The sequence below is a fragment of the Carassius auratus genome, chromosome 30 (assembly GCF_003368295.1).
Source record: "Carassius auratus strain Wakin chromosome 30, ASM336829v1, whole genome shotgun sequence".
NCBI lineage: Eukaryota > Metazoa > Chordata > Actinopteri > Cypriniformes > Cyprinidae > Carassius > Carassius auratus.
The window spans coordinates 23,616,118-23,641,434 of record NC_039272.1 but is presented as its reverse complement, the minus strand read 5'-3'; the positions used below and the strand labels follow the sequence as shown (position 1 = coordinate 23,641,434).

The window sequence follows — 25,317 nt, the reverse complement described above, 5'->3', positions numbered from 1 at the left end:
TTTAAAAATTGTATCACATAAATGTTCCTGAAGGACTATTAAGGGCAAGATGTTTGTTGCTTAAGGCTTTGAGATTTTGCTATCAGTTTGTGTTTGGGAGATATCAGCTAATGTTTTGTTTTGGGGGGTTATCACTGCTCTCCCTGCTCTCATCCATTCTAGGCTGCATGGATGCACAGAGTTCTTGCCAAGAACAGAACCATACTGCCAATCCAAACTGTATGCTAACGGTCAATCATCTTTGATGTTAGTAGTCCTGACAGAAATACTACCGCCTGCCTGACTCTGCCTGAGAGGTAAGGAAAAATACACTTACTTGAGGTTTTTTTTTTTATATATATTTGAAATATATGATTGTATTCATGAAAACAATGTTTTATAGTATTATTGAATGAAATATTAGTTTATCATCAAAGAAAGAAAAAATTACATTTACATTTAGTCATTTAGCAGACTCTTATATCCAAAGCGACTTAAAAATTAGGACAATGGAAGCAATCAAAATCAACAAAAGAGCAATGATATACAAGTGCTATAACAAGTCTCAGTTACCTTAATGCAGTACACATACCAAGGGCTTTTAAATAATATAATAAATAAAAAGAAAACAGAGTAAAAAAAGAATAGAGCAAGCTAGTGTTAGAGGTCTTTTTATGGTTTTGATAATTGTAAAATAAGTGGAAAATAAAACAGAAATCAAAAAGATTATCAAGTTAGATATTTTTATTATTTTAAGAATAGAATTAGAATAGTGAGTGCTAAAGTTAAAGGGTCAAATTAAGATGGAAGAGATGTGTTTTTAGACGATTCTTGAAGATGGCTAAGGACTCAGCTGCTCGGATTCATTCCACCAGGAGGGAACATTTAATTTAAAAGTCCATAAAAGTGATTTTGTGCTTCTTTGGGATGGCACAATCAAACGACGTTCACTTGCAGAATGCAAGCTTCTAGAGGGCACATAAGTCTGAAGTAATGAATTTAGGTACAGGGGTGCAGAGCCAGTGGTGGTTTTGTAGGAAAATGTCAATGTCTTGAAGTTTATACGAACAGCTATTGGTAGCCAGTGCAAATTGATTAACAGAGGTTTGATGTGCATTCTTTTCGTCTCATTAAAAAATAATCTTGCGGCCGTGTTCTAAATTAATTGTAAAGGTTTGAGAGAACTGGCTGGAAGACCTGCCAAGAGAGCATTGTAATAGTCCAGCCTGGACAGAACAAGAGCTTGAACACTTGTTCCTTGAACTGCTTGGTCCTTCATCCAGCAAGAAATGTCTTTTAGACAAAGCTGAGATGGGAGCAGCTACCGTCGGATCATCAGGATGGAATGAGAGGTAGAGTTGAGTGTCATCAGCATAACAGTGATATGAAAAGCCATGTTTCTGTATCATAGAACCTAATAATGCCATGTAGACAGAGAAGAGAAGAGAAGTGGTCCAAGAACTGAGCCCTGAGGCACCCAAGTAGTTAGATGTTGCGACTTGGACACCTCACCTCTCCAAGATACTTTGAAGGACCCATCTGATAGGTAAGACTTAAACCACTGGAGTGCAGTTCCTGAGCAGTGTTGGGCAAGTTACTCTGAAAATGTAATCAAATTACTGATTACTCCTTTTAAAAGTAATCACATTACCGTTCTGATTACTTTACTTCAAAAGTAATTAGTTAAATTACTAGTTACAGTACTCTTTCCCTATGAAATGTATGAAATCCCAGCATACATGCATATAGATAAATATTTTTTATTAAAGCATCAACATTCACATAACACTGTTATCTTTAACTAAAGCAAGTGGGTGCTGCGTGCATGGTTTGGCAAAATGCAAGCAAAGAGTGCTGCATTTATAATCTCTAAAAGACATTGCCACGTGTGGGGACTTGGGGCAAAAATGGCACTAAATTGGACAAAAAAATGCCCCTGCAAAAACATGTCTGTTGCTAATATTCAAGTGAATATGAATAGACAGTGTCGAATGCGGCATTAAATTTAGATCTGCTCATGTTGCGAAATATTTTATTTCACACACAATTCTGTTGAGTTTAGGAATGCAATGGCAAAACAGAAGCGTTCAGATGAGTCCTCGCTGAAACTCATCAGTTTTGTTGAGCGCGTGCGCGTTCGCTGACTGAATTCCCTAATCATAAACAACAAAGCGCAGATGTATATACAAAGTAAGAGATTCATTTCACAGTTTATATAGCTTTAGTAATTATAACGATAGTTTTGTTTAGTTTTTTTGAAAAAATCAAAATCAACTTGAATCTTGAGAGTGCTTAAACTCGTGATACATCTGTGTTATTGATAATGTCACTCTCCATATATAATGTATTCGCTGTTTGAATAATCATGGAAAGGAAACATTATAGAATTATAAATTTCTGACGTTATTATTAAATCGTAATCTCGTTAAATATAAATTATGTCCCATTAAAAAAAAATATATTTACCCTACATGACATCAATGTCTGGTTCTTGCCTAAAAAGACGTGTTTATGATGTTTAATACACAGTGGCGGAGCCAGGATGTTTTTCATAGGGTTGGCCAGGTAGGGGCCAGCAACCAGTCTGGGGTGGCACAGAAATCTCCATTATTTCAATATAAAAATATGTTTGATTATAATGTTATAATAATTTGTGCCATAAACACAACTGAGTACAATTCATTTCTACTTAACCGTAATTGAGATATGTGTAAATTAGAACAAATAATACTGGGAGAATATGACAATTTTTGTATTATTCCTCACCTCCAGGTATTTTAATAAAGGGGCTCACTATAGCTTTATTGTTTATTCAGCTTCTAGAAACTCCCAAATGCTTGCTCTCCAACATTGCATACTCCTGGATGAGGCATGCGTAGTGATAAAAATTTGAAAAAGGCCGAAGTCAACAGTCATAAATGCCAGAATATAAAATGAGTTATTTTATGCATTTCAATTTTTTCATTTTCGCATATTTTCTAATATAAGTGCACTGTGCTCTCATTTATTTGTGCATAAAATTACAAATAGAAAACACATACAGTATCATCTTGTGTCTTCTATGGTAATCTCGAATTGCAGAATATGTTTTAGTACATGCATTAGAAAGGTTCTTGTGTGCTGCATACATGCAGTTTGCAGTTTTAATCGCCTTTTTGGTGATTTCATGATGACAGAACGAGGTACTCTCCCGAATCCCGTACACACACGAGTTTCTGCACTCGCCTATCAAGTCTTGTGCGCTGCACTCTGTTGTGTCGGGTCTCGCAGGAGAAGTTTCTAATCCACTGAATGCACTTGAATCGTCAGTACATGGGCTACATAATTTTTACAATCTCTAGATTATAAAACACTGCATTCTGTCAGTAATATAACGTGGCAGTAAAGTAGGCTTGTAACTATACTCTAATTACTATTTTGAAAATTATAACGCTTTACATTACTTCGTTACTAAAAAAAGTTATCAAATTACAGTAACGCGTTACTAAGTATAACGTTACTGCCCAACACTGTTCCTGAGATGCTCTTTGCCAGTAGCGTTGACAGGAGGATCTGGTGGTTAACCATGTCAAAAGCAGCAGACAGATCAAGCAAGATAAGTATTGAAGATTTGGATTCCGCTCTTGTCAGTCTTAGAGCTTCTACAACTGAAAGCAAGGCAGTCTCAGTTGAAAGTCCACTTCTGAAGCCAGATTGGTTGCTGCCAAAGAGGTTGTTCTTTGTGAGAAAGGCAGAGACTTGGTTCAACACAGCTCGTTCAAGTGTTTTTGCAATGAAAGGAAGAAGGGAAACTAGTCTGTAGTTCTCTAAAAGAGACATGTTGAGGGTGGGTTTCTTAAGCAGTGGAGATATACGAGCCTGTCTAAATATTGAGGGAAAAACACCAGTGTGGAGGGATATGTTAATGATGTGAGTGAGTGCATGTACAAATGCAGGAGAAATGGCTTGAAGGAGATGAGATGGAATAGGATCAACCCCTTCCAGCAGCTCTAAGCTTAGAACGATGTTCGCGTAGAACTTCAGATAACTCAGGGGCAGAAGGGGTGGTACGGGCTGGCCTGGAAGACAAGGGGCAAACAGTGTCTAAACAAGATGTAAGAATGGAGCAGAAAATATCAGTAGCACTGTTAGCAAAGTTGCCATAGCAGATGGCTGGGAGGGTGAGAGTGAGCGTAGGTTACATCAAAAGATAACATGTGGAGGGTAACTGATGTGTCAGGGACCATGTTGAGGTTAAGAGTAAGGAGGAAGTGATCCAAAGAGTGCAGTGGAGCAGTGTCGTGTGTAAATAAGGTCCAGTTGGTTCATTTGTGAGTAGCAGTGGTTGAAACCTGGTTGAGATCAAAAGAGGCAGAATGTGAAAGTCTGCAGAGGTTTATCTAGGTGGATGTTGAAGTCTCCAAACATAACTAGGGGAGTACCATCCTCAGGAAAGGTTGAGAGCAGCACATCTAATTCATCCAAAAAGTTACCTAGTGGTCCTAGGGGTCGAACAACTACAAAATTTTAGGAGGGTAGGTAACAGTAACTGAATAAGATTCAAAGGAGCTGTTGATAGCTAAAGATGGCAAACGATTAAATTTCCAATCATTAGAGATGAGCAGACCAGTACCTCCACCTCTTCCAGTCAAACGGGGAGTGAGAAAATGAGAAATTATTGTAGAGTGCTGCAGGTGTAGCAGTGTCCTCTGGTTTGATCCAGGTCTCTGTCAGGGCCATGAGATTTAGCTTTGAATGATTAATAATAGAAGTAATGAAATCTGTTTTTTTTTTTTTTTTTTTTTTTACAGCAGACTGCCAATTCCAGAGACCAATAAAAAAGAAAGTAGTGTATTAGCAGACAGAGGCAAAGTGTGCAGGTTGTTAGGATTGCGCTGCCTACATTGTGTGATGCGTGGTTTGCGAGTGGAAATGATTGTAGGGATCTGGAAACAAAAAATAAAATAGAAGTGAAATAAGTAGTAGGAAAAAGGTTTAATCAAAACAATACTTTTATCCTTTGCCGCTTTCCCTGCCCAGTGGAGTCGCACGGTAGAGTCGATTGTCTTTACACTATTCGGTCTTCAGATGAGGAGGGCTTAGCAGGAGGGCAAAATGGAAATTGAATTCAGCGGAACACACTTTATCGTTAATCACAACTCTAAGCAAGCGCACAACACTGACAAGGTATGAGAAAGAGTACGAGAGCAAATGCAGCTGTCTCAACACAGTAAACAAACAAGTGTTTCCTAGCAACGACAACTGCACTAAACAATAATGAGACAATAAATAAATACACTTAAGATCTGCTATTAACTTCCGCTGATTAACTGCTTCTCTCAGAGTATTTCTTTATACTGTCTTTTGCTAGCACTTGAACACACTTTACTGTTTATCCCAACAATGGTCTAAGCAAGCGTGCAACACTCACAAGGTATGCAATGGAGTACCTATCTAATTTACCTAATTTAGTACCTGGATTAATAGCCATAATATGGACCATTGTAAATGCTGTGATACTCAGATACTGTGATTTCCTTCTCACATTGCTGATTTTGCCATTAAATGTTCACAGGTTGGTTGTTGTATGTGGTGTCATTGTAATCTTTGACCATCAAAACATAAGGGTTGAAATCACATTTTCTGTGTTATCATGTTTGGCTCATGAGGTATGACGCAAAATACACAATTTGGTTATGGTGGAAAGAAAAATGGTTGCCATGGCCACCACAAAGTGTTTCTGCGATGACTCAATTTCTGAAAATTTTCAAGGCCACAAACTATACAAGTGTACCAAGTTTCATGCTTTTATGGAAAAGTTCACCTCAAATTTTGCCCAAATCACCTGGACTACATAGCATTCTTAAGGTTATACTAAAATAATAAGGTGAAACTGGAACTGTTAGTTTGTGTATACCAGGGGTCTCCACCTTCCAGCAGGGTTTAGCTGCAGCCCTAATTGTACACAGGATGGGCATCCCGGGCATCTGTGGACTTATTCTAACAATATTCTAATAGCACTGAAGCATTACCAAATTAAAAGCTAGTGATAAAAAAATAATTGGCCCGTATTTATGTCACTTCAAGATAATTGGAAGAGGGCGATACCTACATCTTTATATTATAAACTACCAATGTGGTTGGTTCTACACCTTGTCCAGTTTACCCTGAGCACACTCCTTTTACTGCGTACCTGCTGTAACTCTTGTCGTAGCTCCGTGCAACTCAGCTCCAGCTTGTCTCTATCTTCATGTGCTGCTTTAAGCAGACTTTGCAACTCTGTGTTGTCACTGGCGCTCTGCACTGCCTTCAGCTCAGCTATCTTCTGCCGCTCCACCTCCACTTGCCCTTTCAGACTAGCACTCTCCACTCTCAGAGCCTCCGTGGCTAGCCGCTGTTCCTCAGTTTTCCTCATCGCCTCATCTTTAGCAAACTTCTCACTCTCCAGATGCCCTCGAAGAAGCTCTACCTCTTCTTTTAAGCTCTTCACAGCGATTTGTTCCTCCTGATTCTCCATTTCCAAAGCTCTAAGACTCCCTGTCAGCTGCTGTTGGATGTCTACCAGCTTCTCTCTTTCAAAGCGGGAGCTCTCCACTTGCTCAGCCAAACGCTGTTCAAGCTCTGCAACCCGAGAGGCACGTGAAGCCTCAGCTTCATTACACTGAGCTTGTTCTCTGAGCCTCTGGAGAAGGGACTCATTCTGTTGTGCCAAAAGTTCTACACGCTCCCTTTGCTGCTGTAGGGAAGTTTGTAGTAGGCCCTTCTCCTCTGCCAGACGCTCATTCTCAGCTGTTAGCTCCTGGACAACCTGTTGCTGGTCAGCCAGCTCCTGTAGAGTGGCCTGAAGTTCTTCGGCTGTACTGTGGTGACTCTCTTCCATCTTCTGGATGCGGTCTGTCAGGGACTCCACTGAGAGCTCTTTCACCACACCACTGGGCACAACACTATTAATGCTGCTACTGACTGAGTCAGAGCGTGAGGGAATCTTTTCAAACTCTGAGGATTCTGAGGAAGGTAAAGGAGAGCCTTTGATTTCACTACCAGACGACGCAGAAGTTTTAAGGTGTCTTCCACTGACTGCACTGACAGCATCTGAAGTGGTGTTTCCTGAAAAAACTCCATTAACTGAATGATTACTAGAGCTGGTTAGCAGTGTTGTGGTGCTCTCCAATGTAATAAGCTTCTGCTTCAAAGCCTGATTCTCTTCCCGCAAGGTTGCCAACTCACGCTGGAAACGTCCATTCTTCTCCTTCAGTTCCCCTACAAGCACCTGAATGTCTCCAGACTGTGCTGAATTCCCTTCTATCTCTGAATTCCCCTCTGGTGTCCCAGCCTCTGATGATGAATCCTTCCCTTTGTGCCGTTGGAGCTCCATCCGTAACTTACTGATCTCAAACTCTTTGGTTTTGGCCTCAGCCAGAAGCTCCCTCACCTGACTCTCCAGCAGGTTCTTGTCGAAAACAACAGACTCTGCTTTGGTCTTGACAGAGCCACGTGAATGCTTGGATAGCGTGGACAGACTAGAGGTGCTAGAACTGGTGACCATCTTTTTGGCTATAGAGCTTTTCTGTTGGTCACGCAATGAGACACGTTCTCTGGAGATGCTTTGTGGGATCTCACGAGGAGCTGGTATACCTGACTTTTTGGTTGATTGGACACCTGTGTAGAGAGGGAATAATGATATTCTGTTAGTTTTGGAAGTCTTTGTCTCAGTATATGCTGTGCAAAATAGTTTTCTTGACAATATGATCAACCAAAACCATTCCTCTGGGAAGCTATAGCTCTTTTTTTTTAACCCAATAAATGATGTGATAAAAATTCATGATGTTTACAAATGACTAAGGCCATAAGAATTAAATAGCAATATGCTGAAACCACGTAAACAACAATATTGTTTTAGTTAGCCAACTCCTGTCCACTAGACCAGAGATATGTAACAATGCCACCATTTTTTTCATTCCATTGTACAAGGCCTGGTGTATCTGTCTGAGAGATCATTCATTTAGAGCGGCAGGACAAAATGTGTTTTGTCTTGTCACATTCAAATGGCCACCAGGCACTGCCTCACTAAACTGCAACTGGTATCAGAATGGGTGTGGGTGATGTATATTCCCTCTTTATACTGTTTGCAAAATAGAGGTTAATTATTATTTAGGAGGGAGCTGGTGAAGGATTTTGTGGGTTTTGAAATAATCAGCAAATACAAACACAAAAATATGCTGGGGCTTGATCATACAGATAAGAGCAATATATCAATCGATTGTGTAAAGGGTTTACTTTTATTTGTATCCACACATAATAACAACAAAACTTTGTGCATTTATAAAATGTCTGCAGCCCTGTCTGCAGCCTTGGTCTGCAGTGATCTTCATTTACAAACGCGTCATTAACAAAAACAAATATTCTGTGATAAAGTAATCCATATGAAAACAACGCGATGTCCGTTTTTCACGTCTCCCTTCATTATATCTAATGTGACCACGCCCCCGTGCTGAACGCTCTATTCAGATTTTAATGTTTCAAACTGAAGCGCGCGGCTTGAATATGCCCATATAACAGAAGACGCCCATGTAACAAGGTAACAAACAATGCTGTTCTTTCAATTTATTCCCCCTAAAAAAACGGAAAAAATATTCTCAGCTCTTTTCACCATTAATAATAATAATAATAATGATAATAATAACAATAAATGTTTTTTTGTAGAAAATAAGATTGTTAAAAGGATTTCTGAAGGATTGTCTGGAGTAATGATGAAAAAATTCGGTTTGAAAGTCAGCTTTGATTCTTCCTAATAAACTGTTTAACTGCTCCCCCAAGTGGATATTAAATTATGTTGTGGGATAATTAAATATATTCTAAATAAACTCCAAACATAAAATTATATAGTTTTGTTTGACCTCACATTCTTTCTTGTAACTCTTCCCTCTCAGTGACACACAGCTGACTGAAAGGCTCATTATGCAGCTCATTATGCAGGCCTTTGTCTTCTCAGGTGTAAATCACAATGATATTCATGATAGTTGACGCCCACTCGCATATGACTTTTAAGTGAGTAAACAAGATGATTTTAACATAATTTAGAAAGAAAAATTCTAGGCTACAGGCTCCAGTTCTCAAAAATCACGGGAACCATTGTTCTGTATGTGTTTTATTGCCTTATTCAAGTGTTTTAACATTTTTAGTTTTTCACTAACCACGCATAAAAAAAATGTTCTTCTCAAAATCACAATCATGTACATACATGCTGCTCACATATTATTATAGCCCTGTTTGTGCTGATTACAGTGAGATTAGACTTTACCCATTTAGATGTGTATAAGAAACTGAAAAAAGCACAAATTGTCACAAAGCACAAAATAGATTTCAGAGGGTTAAAGATGATGCCTTAACCTAATACAAAGATTATTTAAAAGTGACAGTTTTCAAAGACATCACTGTTCCTCGGGCCAAAACAAAGTAAACCCATGGGGCGTTGAGATGGTAGAGAGAGGCATATAAAACTACAAATACAGAGGAATACACAACGTCTTCTGTTATATTAAAATGCGTCTCATTCTTGTTTCTGTGGCGGTGCGTGCGGTCCGGAGCGCTGTAACTTTACTCCAAATATATGAATGTGACGAGTGGGTCGCAGGTGTAGCTCATCTCCAATCACTACACCTGGCCTCACTCCTCGTTCCCACGTCTCTCGGCCCCGCCCCACTCGTCACATACCCCCATCGCCCCTCGCAGGCCGGGGGGGTACCCTCGAGATTGCGCTCTACCCCCCACCCCCCCCCCACCCCCGCTCACGGGGACCTGCAGGAACCTGGGGGTAGGACAGACGAGGCGAGAGAAAAGGAGATGGAAGGAGGAGTGACAGAGACAAGAGAGGGGAGAGAGGAAAAAAAAATAATAATAATTCTGGTTCCCAGACGCACTGCTGCTCGGCCCTCCACCAACTGGGTGATCTCCTCCGCGGTGCCTGCCGGTGGCACTGGATGGCCCTCGGCGGACGGCACGACACTCCTCCACCGCCCGGTGGACGGCGACGGCTCATCCGGTTTTGGGCAGCCGGCAGGAGTCCCCCGTTCCCTGCTCCTCCGGATTCCTTCACGGAGGCAGCAGGCGCCGACTTCTCCGCTCCCTAACGGACAGCAGCCGCCCCTCCATATCGTGGTCGGCCGGCAGCGAGCTCGCCCGTCCCCGGCAACTCGCTCCAACCCACCGCCTCGAGCGTCCATGGCGGCACACTCCTCGCCAGCTCGATGGCACCGTGGATTCACCACAGCGGCGAGGGATCTTCAGCAGCGCGTCCTTCCTTCTCCCGGGCTTCGGCACCACTGTAATAATAAAACCTTTGTAATCATCGGGAAGAAGGAGGCAGGAACCGGCTCACAATCAAAATTAAACTTTAATTTCAAAATAAACACAAAACAGCGCACCAGCCCCTCACAGACGACTGGTGCGCGAAAATAAAAGCAAACACAACTAAAAATCCAGGCCTGGTCCTCTCTCATCTTTCACGGTCGTCGCTCCAGTTTTATATCCTTCCATCTCCTACGTGGGACTCGAGACCGGTGGTGGGTCGTAGGTGTAGCTCATCTCCAATCACTATACCTGGCCTCACTCTCTCGGCCCCGCCCCACTCGTCACAATGAACTTATCTGTTTTGAATGCTTTTCACCGTTGACTGATTTTGCAGAACATTTAGACAGATAACTTCCCGTGCACAGGTGCAGCAGATTTGTCACAGGATGCGCGATATGACAGTTGCGTCCAACTATATATGAACTAGCTGTTTTAAATGCAGTATTTTTATATTAAACGTTAGTTTATCAGTATGTTTGAAAGGTGATTCCATAGGCTCTTTCTCGTGCACCTGCGTGGTTTAAAACACCAAATAGTTATGCTATGACAAGAACAAAGAGTCTCTCTCTTGCTCCACCCATGCAAAGTGACAGTTTTCAAAGAGAACACTGTTCCTCTGGCCAAAACAAAGTCAACCCAGAGAGCAATGAGATGGTAGAGCGAGATAAAACTACAAATATAATTGGCATATAAAACTACAAATACAGAGGAACACAAAATGAATGCAAACTCTTTATTACAACATAACATACAAGTGCTTGTGCATAAATATCCCCAGCATTGTTCGTGCTACCCCAGCAAGGTGGTGCCAAGTTCTGCATTTGCAAACAACATTCATTGATTCTAAAGAAAATTTTATAATCTAGTTTGGGAATCCATGACTTCATCTCCACTTAGCTACACTGGTTGTTTTGCAGCAATCTTGTGTTTTCTGAAAACAAATATATAAAATTATAATACAATAACCTGATCTATTAAAATGTTTAGTGCAGTGGTAAGGTGAAACATAGCCTGAGGAATGGTACAGTTTAGGGTGGCTTTAAGCAAAGATTTTAAATTACTCATGAATAATTTGATTTAGTTCTGTCTATGATATAACTAGCGGAGTGTTCTGAGTGATGGGAGATGTATTATTCAGATTAATATATTTTAGTTTTCCTTCTGTATCTGAGAGCAGAAACTGAATGAAACACTCCACTTGGTAAGGCTGTGCTAGGACCAGAGATGCTATAAATCTGTAATCAACCTCTCTCACACACACATCCATCAAATACAAAACCAGGACACTCACTCCTGCATTATGCATTACCATTTTCATCTGCAGCAACTTAATAACTTCTCAGAATTGCTTCTAATAAATTTGTAATGCTTAAGAATTGCTTTTTATTTCCTAATGCTAAAAGAATCGCTTCTTATAGATTTATTAAATGTAAAATGTATAATTCAAACACATACATATTAAACATGTGGTGGTATTCGGTAATGCAATATATCACAGTAATGAATATGCACATTATTGTTATTGTTATCTGCACTTCAAAATACAAAGAATAATTATTTAAAACAAATTATTCAGATTTTTTGAGTGCATTTTAAGAATATTTTCCCCATCAACTGTTCACAATGCACAACACCGCTGTATGCTGCGTCAAAGATGTGTGTGCACTCTGAAGTAAACAAGCACGGATGAGAAGCACATGGTAGAGTGTGTGAAAAATGCTCTAGTTGAAAACACTTTTACTCTCTGACAGCAGATGGCTCTGAAACAGCAGAAATGCAGCCATTACCCTGTAAACTCCATTAACAAAGCAGCTGCACTACTTTCTAAAAAAGTATTAAAATAGTTTAAACCATAGCAGGGCTCGAAATTAATGTTTGTCTGCTTGTCCTGGACAAGTGAATGTTTTGTATAGGCACGTTACAGAGAAATTTACTTGCCCAATCAGAAAAGTAACTTGAAAATGTCAATACCAAAAACAATAATAACTGCCTTTATTTCTAATATAGCCTTTGTTATAGGGGTGTATGATATATATAATTTGCGATAATATCGTAATTGTTCTTTTAACAATGTGCAATTTGACATTATATATAGCAAAAATCAAACAAAACACACCTACAGAGTGCACGCATACATTAGGCCTGCGTAAAGAAGTCTAGTAGGTTACACTAGTGCACATGTGCTTGATTCCATATTAAAATGCATTAAGAATTATCAGAATATTCAAGATATGGGGGCAGAAAATTTAAATATTTATAAAATTTTATATAGTTAAAAAATATATATCGCCATTTTTTAGCTCCGAAAATCAGCATGATTACAAATTTGAGTTAATATTAAGTTAATAAATATTAAGTTAATATTAAGAGACTTACATTTTAGACACAATATTTTTGTTCTATTTCGCCAACAGAAATAATTTCAAACACAGCCACAGCAATGTTTTGCGACTGTGAGCAACATGACAGTGTTTCAATTCCTGAATGAATCAACCGTTAAATTAAATGATTCGGTTCAATCGCAATGACTCGCTTATTAACAGTGACTGTATGCCACCTACTGGTTGTTTTAATTTCATATTTAAAGTTTTTTTTTTTTTTCAGATATCAGTATTCAAGGTTTTATGTATCAAAACATTATTTATTCATTTGTAGATACAGGTTAAAGCATTCCATGTCCCTCAGAGCTGCATTAAACAGTGGGTAAATATATCTATTCCACTTCAAATGCAGCTTCTGTGTTTTCTCTGCATTGGAAAGATGAATTTTGTTGATAATGATTTCACTTTATCATTTTATTTAAGAAAAGACAAATATAAGTAAATAAATGAAATGTGACATGCTACTACATATACTCTATAAACACTATTTGTAATTATTAATAAGATTCGGGAGGAGCGCGTCAGATACTTAGCCTAATCAACACAGGTGGACCATAATCAAGTAATCAATCCCATAGTATAAATATCGCTGACTTACCTCTATCTATTGACGGTTTATCAGCATCCCTCCTCCACCCCATCTCCTCACTTCAAGTTCACTTTATAATAGACGGGGAAGGGGGGGTACTCTTGGTTCGGACAGCACGCCAAATACGCATACCATACCTCAGCTAATTATATGTAAGCGTGAACTAGTGAAACTATGTTTGGTGTAACTACAATAAATAATTTTATTTATAACTCAATTTAAATGTTTTTTTGTTTTTCTCTCTCTCCGGGCAAGTAACTTTTATACTCAAAGGACAACCACATGAGAATGCTTAATGTCAAGCTTGCAAAGATACATATATATGGTTTAAACAGCCATTCAGATTTGTGTATTCACAGTGGTGTTCATCACAGCACCAAATACTTAAATATTAAGACTTTATAGGCTATTTATTTGTAAACTTTTTTTTTTTTTTTTTTTTTTTTCAATCTGGATTACAACATGCCCTAGATATTGTTTGAAAATTAGGGGTGCTCTGATTGATCAGTTACCGATCACAATCTGACGATAAACGCTTTGGGTTGACTGATTGGTGGTCTCTAAAAAGGCAGATCTCATAAAAATGATCTTAAGATGATGATGATGCGCCTGCCAAGAAAGGTTTGGCTCGACATCTCAGTCTCTGTCCGGTGCAGGTGAAATAATTATCATTCTGTAGGTGAGGTACAATTCATATTTCTTCATTAAATAACTTATATTAATATGAAAAAGTTTCCGTGAGACATAATTTTACAAACAATGTGAATGAATCACAGCTCGCTCTCTTTCACTCTCAAACTGCAAATGGCTTCAAATCACATCACGTCTGCACTATAAGTGAGCTGCATGCTGCAGAGTCTACACAGGAATTGTCACTTGCACTATTGAGGCAGTGTCGCATCATCACTATTGTGCATTTTTTCTTTTTTAATTCTTGCCTGTGTTTAAACCATGCAACGTTCGCGTTCTTTCCTGAAGACTGTGCGCTCATGCACAATTGCAGTGCACACACATTATAATGCCAGGTTCACACATACTCCATTTGAAGGGCGTATGTGGAGCATATTTAAATGCTGTAAAAGCATTTTAAGTAGTGATGTTTGGATTTAAAATCAAAATAATGAATAAAAGTTGTGTTTGTGGTAAACAGCCATGGATCAGGAGCAGACTCCTGTGTGAAAGCACAGTCTGTGCTGCTTCTGTACAACACATATGGACTACATATGCACTGCAAACAGAGTATGTGTAAACCTCACATACAGCTCACAAAATCAGGCTTGTGCTGTGTGTAATCTATTGTGCAACAATTGCATGATTGTAAAAACAAAAATACAGAGCACCCCTATCTATAATGTTTTGATTCTTTATTGTTTGGTCACAATTCAGGTTACATTAAGGCTCTATTCATTAACATTAATTAATTAATTAATTAGTTAATAACATAAACTGCCAATGAAGAAATTATTCTAAACATTTATTAATCTGAGGTCATTTCAATATTTAATAACATGTTAAAATCAAAAGGTGCAATTGTGTTATTTAATGAACTAACAGTTGTATTTTTTTTTAAACAAAGATTAATAACTTAGAAAATGTAGCACTTGCTCATAATTAATTGTTAATGCATTAACTTAGGTTAACTAGTGAAATCATATTGTAAAGTGTTACCTATTGGTTTTGATAATTCTTGTGCACTTTAATTTCTGTTTCTTTTTTTACTTCATACAATTTTTGTGTATAAGTTTGTTGTATGTAAATGTTCAGTTCTGTTTGTTATAATAAAAAGTTAAACCTGTTACAGCTTATGACAACACTGTTTTGCAACTGAATTTGAATACCGTGATAATACCATATACCGTGGTAAAAGCGTTAGCAATTAATCGCAACATGAACATTTCATACTGTCATATGTCTAATACATATGAACAAATTCAAAGTAATTTATTGGCATTCACTGGGCAATGATATAGGCCTATGTTTGCTGCATAACAAGTTAAGTTTTCCATTAGTGTGACTAATGCCTGGGCAGTGCCATTTCTCCACAATCGCATCTTAATTCACTGCATGAATCACCCTTTACTGAATTCAACTATTCCATCACTGCTGACCTCCCCCCATGCTGAGAACATGCAGAGAATCACATAAGCATGCACACAATAGACAGTTTCAGTTAAGAATGGATAGTATGAGATGTGTTGCTGAAGTTGTTGCTCATAAGTGAAATTGTTTAGATTTGTTAACAACTACAAAGAAACAAGAAAATGTATCTGCCATCTAGACTAGTTATTGTGTCCTTGTCCATTATACCTGCATGTATGCAACTTGAAAACTAAATGCAACTTCATGAGATCTGAATAAATTGCCTGATGGTTTTGGGTGACCCAAAGTGTAAATTTACAATTCTTCCTAGTTTGCAAAGAGGTTGCACATCTGCTGCTGGTCCATTCAAGCAGGTAAAGGGAACAAAAAAAGAGCCCTTGAAAGGGGAAGGAAAAAAAGAAAAACAAAGAAAGACAGAGTAAGCAAGGAAGAGGTGGTGTGGTACTGAGAAGGTAAACATCAAGCTATTTATGCATTTAAAAAACAGGTTAATTGCTCAAGGAAAGATGCAACAATAAAGGCTTGAGAAAAAATGGGGATCCAGGGTCCTTGTTAAAAAGCAGTGCTTCAGTTTTTTGTATGAGACCATACAGTGGGAGATATACAAGTCTTGAGTCATCTGTCCATTCTTAATCTTGGAAACCAAAGGACAATGCCAATATTGTTTTACTGCCACTAAGCAGAGGCTCATATTGATACATGGAGTAAATAAAATGGGACATTTTATTCAGAGACAAATATATTCAACATTACAATGAATGGGGTTTTGGTTTCTATAGTGCCAGTAATGAATTCACTCTAATGCGAGCTGGTTTAGTGCACAAACATCACTCAAATAAAGAGCTCACTGTTGGCTGAGTTGCAATGTGAGGGAAGCTAATATAATCATCTAAGATTTATGTTGTTTTGTGAAACATGACAGCATGGGGTGAGTTCAAAAAGAGAAGCCACTGAAAGCCAAAACCAACAGTTCAGACTGCAATGATGTAGCCATTAACAGCATTTGTGTTTCCTCTTAGCATAAAGCAGCATTACAATTTAATAAAATATTTTACTTAAAGCAGAATTATTATTATTTTTTATTATTAACCTGGTCCATTGAAAAACACAGCTTCTTCATTCAGAGATGTCCTGCACTGCTGATTATTTAACACTAAAGTAATACCACTGCACGTTTCACTGCATTAAGTGGACAATGCATTCAAGCATCTGTTTGTAATTGTGGATCAAGTTTTGAATTACAGAAGTAATCACAAGTCTGAACAGCTTCTATTGTGACCTGCCAAGAAATTATGGAGTTTAGTGCATCATGAAATGAACCTGGTGTAATTAACTGCAAAAAGTTGACAGTTAAGCCAAAGCAGGAAAAGCACACTGTAAAAACTAAAGGTGCCTCAGATATCCTTTTGAATACTCTAGGAAATTAAAAATGTATTTTAATGCCTCAAAGCTCTTTTTCTCATATGGTTCCTGGAGGAACCATTATAGTCTTTGCAGTTCGTGCAGGAACTCATGGGATCCTTGAATCACTTTGTTTCCAGTTCTGAGGTTCTGCAATCACCCTTTCATTACACGGAGGCCGTCATAACATAAATAAATAAATACAAATAAAATAACAAAAGGACATACAAGATCTATATACACACATATGGTCATACATGCATCCAGTGGCTACACGTTATTGCAGATTATTTTATTTATTTATTTCCTCCAGATTGCACTTTTATCTGCCTCCATTTGTTGGATTTTAAATAAGTTAATTGTATAACCAAAATACTGCAATAACCAAAAATAGTTTTATTGAAATAGGCTAAATATTAAATAATTTGAAGGTGGATAGTTTACCTTGAAACTTTAAAGCAAACATAAAAAATATTATTGAACTAAATATGACTCAACCCATTCATTTAGTTAAAAATAGGCTAATTATAACAATCAGTACAAGAGCAATATTTCGAATTTTTTATTTGCCAATTCAAATAAGTTTAAATTATTCATAAATATGAGGGTTGGTATTCTTGTGCCCCCGCTGTTTGCTTGAGCGCGTGCAAGAGCGATTTCAAATACAAAGAAGTAACAGCTCCTTTCCTCAAAGAAACAACCTCTGTGCAAGGTGAGTAAAGCCTACAGAAAAGGTGTTTAAAATGTATTTCTTCTAGAAATCTTAGAACCATGTTCGGATTCACTTGATTAAAAACTTTTTCAAAAGTATCAACAGAATAAAAAAGGTTTTTCACCGGGGCAGATATAATAAAATCTAGAAAGATATGTTTAATGGACAATGAATTCTGACAAGATTAATGCCGCCTTCACACTGGCAGTTGAAATCAGCTCCGATACGGCTACGAAACGACCAGAAGTCATTCATTTCCTATGAAGATTCGCAGACCGCATGCAAATGGCTACGAACCGGGTCCGAACGAGTGCGGTGCGAAAAAAATCGTGTCCGTTGGTCATCCGGATGTGTTAAAAAAACTGAACTCTTGCGAAAGGCTACGGACGGTTCCTATCCGACAATTCGAGCAGAAGTTGGCGTTGCTATGGTACTGATAAACAAACCTGAATTCATAACTTTTGATAAAATAAATAATGATTTTATAACGATAAGTTGTCATGTCATTTTTTTATTTTCATGATTATCTAACATTATAAGGGCAGTTAATACAATTAAAATGAATAATTAAATATCGTGCCCCCCGCTCTCGGACACCCTCGGTCTCTCTCGCTCGAGTGCAGGGTTGTTGCAGCCCTATATACCACTATATCGCATTTAGCTGACCTGACATGCACATTCAGATACAGATAATATCAATCGTTCTAATCTCTCCGCCATTTTTGTTCTCCTCGCTTCCGAAGCTTTTCAGCGGTGTAGTACGACGTCCACTGGGGGAGTATTCCGTATTACGGAGCGGATTTCAACTGCCAGTGTGAAGGCGGCATTTTGTCCTGAGAGTAAAAATTTGTGTGTAATTTTCGAATGTCCTATTCTGCATCTTGTATAGATGACTTGATTCCAACGATTCTCAAAACAGAGTTTGTTTTTTCCTCACATCAGGATTTATTTCATGCAACTTATTTTTTAGACATTGATCCCATTCTGATTGCCATTTATTTCTGATGTATTCATTTATCGTTTGTTTTAAGTCTATAAAAGGTATAGAACACTAGAATACTAATTCTTTGAATAGTGCTTCTTTTGCTGCATTGTCCACTTTCTCATTGCCAGTAATTACTGAGTGTCCAGATACCCAGCAAAAGTAGATGTTAAAAGCCTTTGATTTGAGCATTGATAATTTAACGAAGATCTTGACTACTGTTGGATGATCAGTTTTCATACTTTCCAGTGACTCCACGCATGATTTTGAGTCAGTTATTATTAAGAATTTCTTCTGTGAAGACGTTTCAATAAATTTTAATGCCAACAATAAAGCATTTGCTTCTGCTGTGAAGATTGAAATTTGATCTGGAATATGTATACCTTGATGTACTTCATTCATTGCAAAAGATTTAAAAAAGATTCTTTGATAAATCCAACAAAATAAAGGTTTTTTTGATATCCCAAGGAGGAATTTTGCAAAAGTGGGTTTGTTTCTAGATGTTTAAATCTACTTTGTTTTTATTTTAAAATGAGTGTTTTAACGATTCATTTAATAGCCGCAATATAACAAATTTAATGAACTTTGTGGGACGAAATGGAGACTAACAAAAACAAGGTCACAACACAAACATTCATTTTTAGTTCGGTTTACTTTCATTCAAACAAATCGATGTAAACTACACATTCTAGTTAATCGATAAAATCGATTTAAATCCCAGCCCTAGTTCAACATTTTACATAAAAGCCATGAAAAGTGCAATCTTTTTCTGCTGTATCTGTTGGGCATTCAGGAGGAGACCATGGACCATTTTCACAAGACTGATAATGCATTTCATCGGTCATCAGCATCGTAAATTCTTGAATTTTTGTATATATATATATATAATTTTTTTAATTATTATTATTATTATGTACATTTATAACACTATACTTTGTATTAAGATAATGAGGACAAAACAGGGTGCAGGTGAGGGAGAATTAGCTAACGGGGATAACTAGAGGGCCGGAGTAAACATCACGATGACAGGGGAACACATGGCGAGCCGTCAACAAAAGGTCATGTGTTCCAGGACAACAAGGCCTAGACAGACCCCACAGAGATAGTGACATTCTTTAAATGTCCTGTGTGAATTCTCCCAATCTGTGACCTCCATTTAGAACAGGAAAGAAAATTGTACTATTTATTGCACTGCTCATAATATTTTAATTACATTTGTAATTTAATTTATTCATTTTAAATTGTATAATTTTTGAATTACATGAAATGTGTTTTAAAGTTCTAAGATATGAGTCACATTTATTTGTTTACAGTTTTGTCAAGGCCTAAATGTTATTTTTTGTTTTTAAACAATATTAACACTGATCGTTCCATAAATGGGATTATGATGTGCAGCATTGACTATTTTATGGTGATTATTTATTTGAAACTATGGATATAGTTGTTTATCAATAAAAAATGTTTTAACCCCTTTACGTGCAAACATCGCCGACGGCCCCAGTTTATTATTGTTTCACTTTCACAGCACATTAAACATCACTCTCTTACTTGATCTGGACAAACTGTGCATCAATTGAAAGTTTAAAGACTCTAGCTTCGATATTTTACCAATATTTTGATAAAATATTGTTGCAGTGACAGTTATTTAGTAATTTATGTCAGGAGTGCAAAATAATAAATCCGTATTATGCCCCATTTTGAATAGAAATTCACCACTCATTAATATTCAGTCAAGTCTGCAGCGGTTTATTTGTGTTCACATAGACTCACTGAACAGCGTCAATAAGGATTTATAGACCAAAGATGCATATCCGCGGAGATATGTGGATATATTTACTGATGTTTACTTCATATTTCTTCAGACAGAATCATCATTCCTATTCATTTTCCACTGATTTACGCGATCTGATGATAAATAGCCTCTCCCAGTGCCGTCTCTATGTGTTTGCTTCCGTGTACTCGAGCTGTGACCCAGACAGACTCTGATTGGACCTTCGGCTTGTCAATCTGACAGTCCCAAAACCGGACAGCGTCAGATCGTGTCACATGGTTCGTGAACAGTTCCTGGTTCATATCTGCTCACAACAACACTGAAACACCTCTGTATACATGAAATATCCGAATAATAAACCTGCGATTACGATAGAAAAGCTTGGTATGAGATTTTCTTGAGATCTGGGGCATTTTATAAAATATATAAAAAAATGTACATCGGAAATGCTAACTTGTGCACCTATGAAAAAGGCTACAAATAGCATATTTTTACAACAGTAAACGACCAAATTCCACCCCTGATCGCTAAAGGAAGTTATTATAAACACTCGATCGGGGTTTAAAGTGAGTTTTGAGTAAAAGTGTACTAATAATTTCATAAATTGTCTGATGTAGCTTGATGCTAACGTTACCTCTAATGCTACTAATAGCAGGTGCATTTCTTCTTCATAATGCATTTCTGTCACAATAATTCACGTAAGGTCGTAAGAAAATGTTTTGTTGTATTTTTATAGTAAGACTTTTGATAAATAAGGACTAAATGCATACAGAGACTGAAGTGAGATCGCTGCTTTGTTGCTTTGTTAACATTGAAAAACCACAACAAAGGCTGATAAAGGTGGAATAAAAACAAAAGAATAATGATAAAAGAATAATGCGGATAATGTGTCGTACCTGGCGGAGGTGTGAAAGACTCGTTTGGTGAGAACAATAGAATAATGAATCGGGCAGTTTTCAAAGCACACATACAAAATACACAGGAGAGTTTACATGTGAGATCTTACAGGGATGACAAGGGCCATAAATCAATCTGATTAGTCTTCTCTAAAAAACACACATGACATGGCCTTAGAAAATATTTCATAAAATTCAGTTTTACAGATTAGATTATGAAATTTCTAATGAAGTTTTGAAAGACTTGTGGCTTTAGCTACACTCTATTTCTAAACTCATATCTTACATCAACACATTTTTAAATACATTTAAAAAATATGTTTTTAATATTTTTATTTTTATGTTTGAGCTTATATATCTCTATTATCATAACAGTCTGAGTGATTCTGATTCCTGAACAGTAAACTTTGAAGTGTCAGCTTTGTGAACATATGTTGATTATGTATCTAGTCAGAAAGAATCATGAGCAGAAACCTTTTTATTTTGGGTATGTCATTTCTGTCTCCATGCCAAAAAAGGGGGGTGCCTAGAAAGGGGTTAAATGCATTTGTTTTAGTTTTTCTTTATTATTATTATTATTATTATTAAAAATGTCAATAGCAGGAAAATAAACAAAATAAACTAGTGGGAGGGCTGGGGGTTGTAAATATTAAAGAACTGATATTAGGAAATGGTGCCTCGAAGCACCCAAGGTGATTCCTGACCATTCTTAATAAAAGAGTTCCTCTAGGGGTTCCTCAGAGAACATAGAACGGTGCCTAGAGGCTCTACAGAGGGTTCCGCCGATGTGAAGAGCCCCAAAACATGCCTCAAGAAACCTTTAGTTTTTACAGTGAACAGTCAGCTGTCATTGCATTAGCTTTTAGCAGTGACATGACTAATTCAAAGCAATCAGAGATACATTTGTAAGATGAGAAAAGATCTTCAGATTCTGAAACATTTTAAATGGCTATTAAAAAAGCTTCAGGCTCCTTTGGGATTTCAGGCATACCGAGGATTCCCAAACTTCTTTGACCCAAAATATTTACTTGCAGTATCCCATGAGAAGTCAATGTTTCCATAATCTAATCTAAAACAACTTCAAACTTTTCAACTATGTCATCATCTTTAACCGCCCTCTTTAAGAGACCGTACCCCTCCACCCATATGAGAGGAAGTTCCAGTAGGCCGGACTAATGTTTTCCAGTCAAGTGTACTGCATGTAAGAGCAAAAGCTTAAACAGAATTTCTGGTTCTCTGCCACCTTTTCCTGTTGTCCAGCTAATGAATGACATGGGCACATCGTAACTGGCTGTAAACATGTAAATGTAGCCAGACAGCCCTGCTGACATTCAACTCCACATCCTGCATGTGAGGGAAAACGGAATCAATGACTTTCCATGTGCGTCAGACCAGTGACAAACTTTTCCCATCCTGAATTGTGAGAATGACCAATGGTAAGGGAAGCTAAAGTCTTTTATGATCCTACTATCACTCTGCCAGTCTGAGTGATACAAAAGTTGGAGCTGTCTGAGAAAATGTACAAAGGACTGTAAAATCAGAGCAACCACTTGAAAATATGGCTATAAATAACTGCATGATAAATAGAAAGATAAATGTGAACATTTCAAAATCTCAAACTATTTGCAGAAGGGGTAGTGTGTCATGTTTCGTGCCACAGACTATAAAAATATCCTTGCCTTGTCAAAGCAGGATGTTACATCATGTGGAGGTGTTTTCAATATTACATGGTTAGGCCTAGAGCCACAGTATGTACAGTAAGCTGAACTGGTCCTTTTCCATGTGTGAAATTTCACAATGTAAAGCCTGACATATAAGTTACAGTCAGAAAAAGACATTCTATTTTTCAGATGGCTTTTATAGATAATATAGTATGAGATAAGGGGAATATGGAATTAATACAAACTTTTGTTTTATTCAGAAGACCAAACAAAGCAAAATTTAGCAATTTTGTGCAGTTGCTCGTATTCATGTGGCTAAAAAGTAAGATTAAAGTCTGAAAAGCTTGTAAATGTAAATCTAAACATGAATGGATAGTCAAGTAAACCTAATTTGCTTCAGTCAAGTGTTCATCTAAAATATTACAATCAAATATAAGTTATTCTTACACTTTCTTTTTCAATAAAGATTTCACATTAAAAAGACACGTACTACAATCTAAAAGGGTTGTAAAAAAGACTGTGTGCAATAGAATTTTAAGCAAGGCCTTAGAATGTGCAAATCAAATATGATATGGTAAATTTTACAGAATAAAGTTTGATTGTATAATTTCAGAGTATGGACTGTAATTTGGCTCTTAGAGCAGCATGAAGTGTATTTATTGTATGCAGAAATGAAGATCGCTGTGGTTGTTTAATATGCATTCATCAATTTACTGTGTGGTTTGTGGTTACTTTTCATGATTAAAATGTAATTATGCAAATATATAAACCACGCTGGTTGACCATAATAAAAAACTATTTAGGAAAAGTATTTGAAATCCTCAAAATAGCCTTACTATGTACTTATACCTAATAACCTCCTTTCGGCATAAACTTAAAGTTCCTCTCTTCTGTCCTTGTTGGGAAAACTTCCTACTTTCTGGTCTGCTATACTGCATACCAATCTTCTGTGCAATCTACTGATGGACTTTTATTGCTTTCTCATTCATGAACCAATCACATTTCAAGCTGTCAACTCTAATACTGAGTCAGCTGTTTGATTCTGCTTGGATTACTGCCTCAGTCATGTCATTTGACAGTACACTGCCTCTATTTACTGCACTCGATGACCTCCTGCTCTGGTCAGCTTACCTGTATGAAACATTAAGCCTAAATTCTTAAAACAGAATTAGATTAAATGGTAAAAAGACAAGTAAATCTCAGGTTAGTCGGGCTAAGGAAAGACAGCTAACACCTGATTTGGGGCTGTATTAAATCTGGGCAATTTACAGCTACAGAGAAATGTGGATCATGTAGTTTAGTATGCCACTCATGAGCAGAAGTCCACTACCTGCCAAATACACCACTCTCTTTTCTTTCTAAGATTTTGAGTGGCATAAAATGATGTATTGGCACTGAGCAGAGCTGCCTTGATAAGGACATTTTAGCACTTGGTTCATACATTGTTCTTGGTTCAGTCCCAGTAACAACTCGCCAACTTATTCTGGGAGAGACAAAAACAAGCCAGATATAGCTCTGGAATAAGGTTTCTTTAGCTGCAAATAATCCAAATTGTCAAGAAGCATGTACATTCACTGGATTTTAATTTGTTTCCATTTCTGTTTTGAAATATCTCTGCTATGGGCATCCTCTGAAGAATCTCCAGTTATATTAAAAATGTCCACTTGCACTGGGTATGCAAGAAAACAGAACTTCATGTGCACTAGGACAAATCTGAGCATGAACTTGACAATTTTTTAGCTTTAACCTAAATTTCTTGTTCATCTTTCAGATGATAGCCATCTGAGGAAAGTCCTTGCAGCCTCGCCCAGAGAATGAGAGGCAAATACTTACTAAGCAGCTTCAGTGGGTGCGTCAAGCTGTCGTTGTCTGTTGACTGCGAAAGCTTTTTAACACCACCACTTTAATGTTTCATGACAGGAGACAAATTATTTCTGTAATGGACAAATAGTTGCAAAGTTATGTTTATCTATCTATAGTTTAACAAGCAAATGATTTTATGATTATTTGCATATATCATGGTGACCTTATCCTCTTTTTACTAGAAATGCAACAATACCATTTTTCAGAACCGTTCTGATCTGATCCCAAAAATTCTGAGTATCTGCTAATACCGAACAAGATCTGATACCAGCACAGTTTTTTTTAATCAGTGTAGAATATTTATACTTCTTTGTATTGACCTGATCATCACTCTTTTTTGCATGTTAAACATAATCCACTACATGCAGACGACTTAATTTGAATAAAAAAATAACAAATGAAAAAATATAAAATCATAATCTATGACAAAAATACTATTATAAACTTAGTGGATAAGTCAGCAACAAAAGATACTCTAGAAAAATAATTTTATAAAATCTAGTGAAACATTTTTATTTGCAAATGAAAGTGAATAAGTCTAATATCTGGTAAAATGTTACACATTGCTCTTTGTATTGTTGTAAAATACATTCATGAAAGAACAAGTAAATACATTTATATAGAATTATAAAAGACATTTCAATGTCTGACAG

General features: G+C 37.3%; 1 protein-coding gene across 3 annotated transcripts in view; it reads right to left on the bottom strand.

Moving 5' to 3' along the window:
* LOC113049727 (cytospin-B) overlaps positions 1–25,317 on the bottom strand; it is a 134,318-nt gene that overhangs the window by 51,437 nt on the left and 57,564 nt on the right. For all 3 annotated transcript variants that reach the window (XM_026212326.1, XM_026212328.1, XM_026212327.1), the window contains one exon: positions 6,152–7,617. In XM_026212326.1, the coding sequence (XP_026068111.1) occupies positions 6,152–7,617 (1,466 nt within the window). The remainder of the gene's footprint in view (positions 1–6,151; positions 7,618–25,317) is intronic.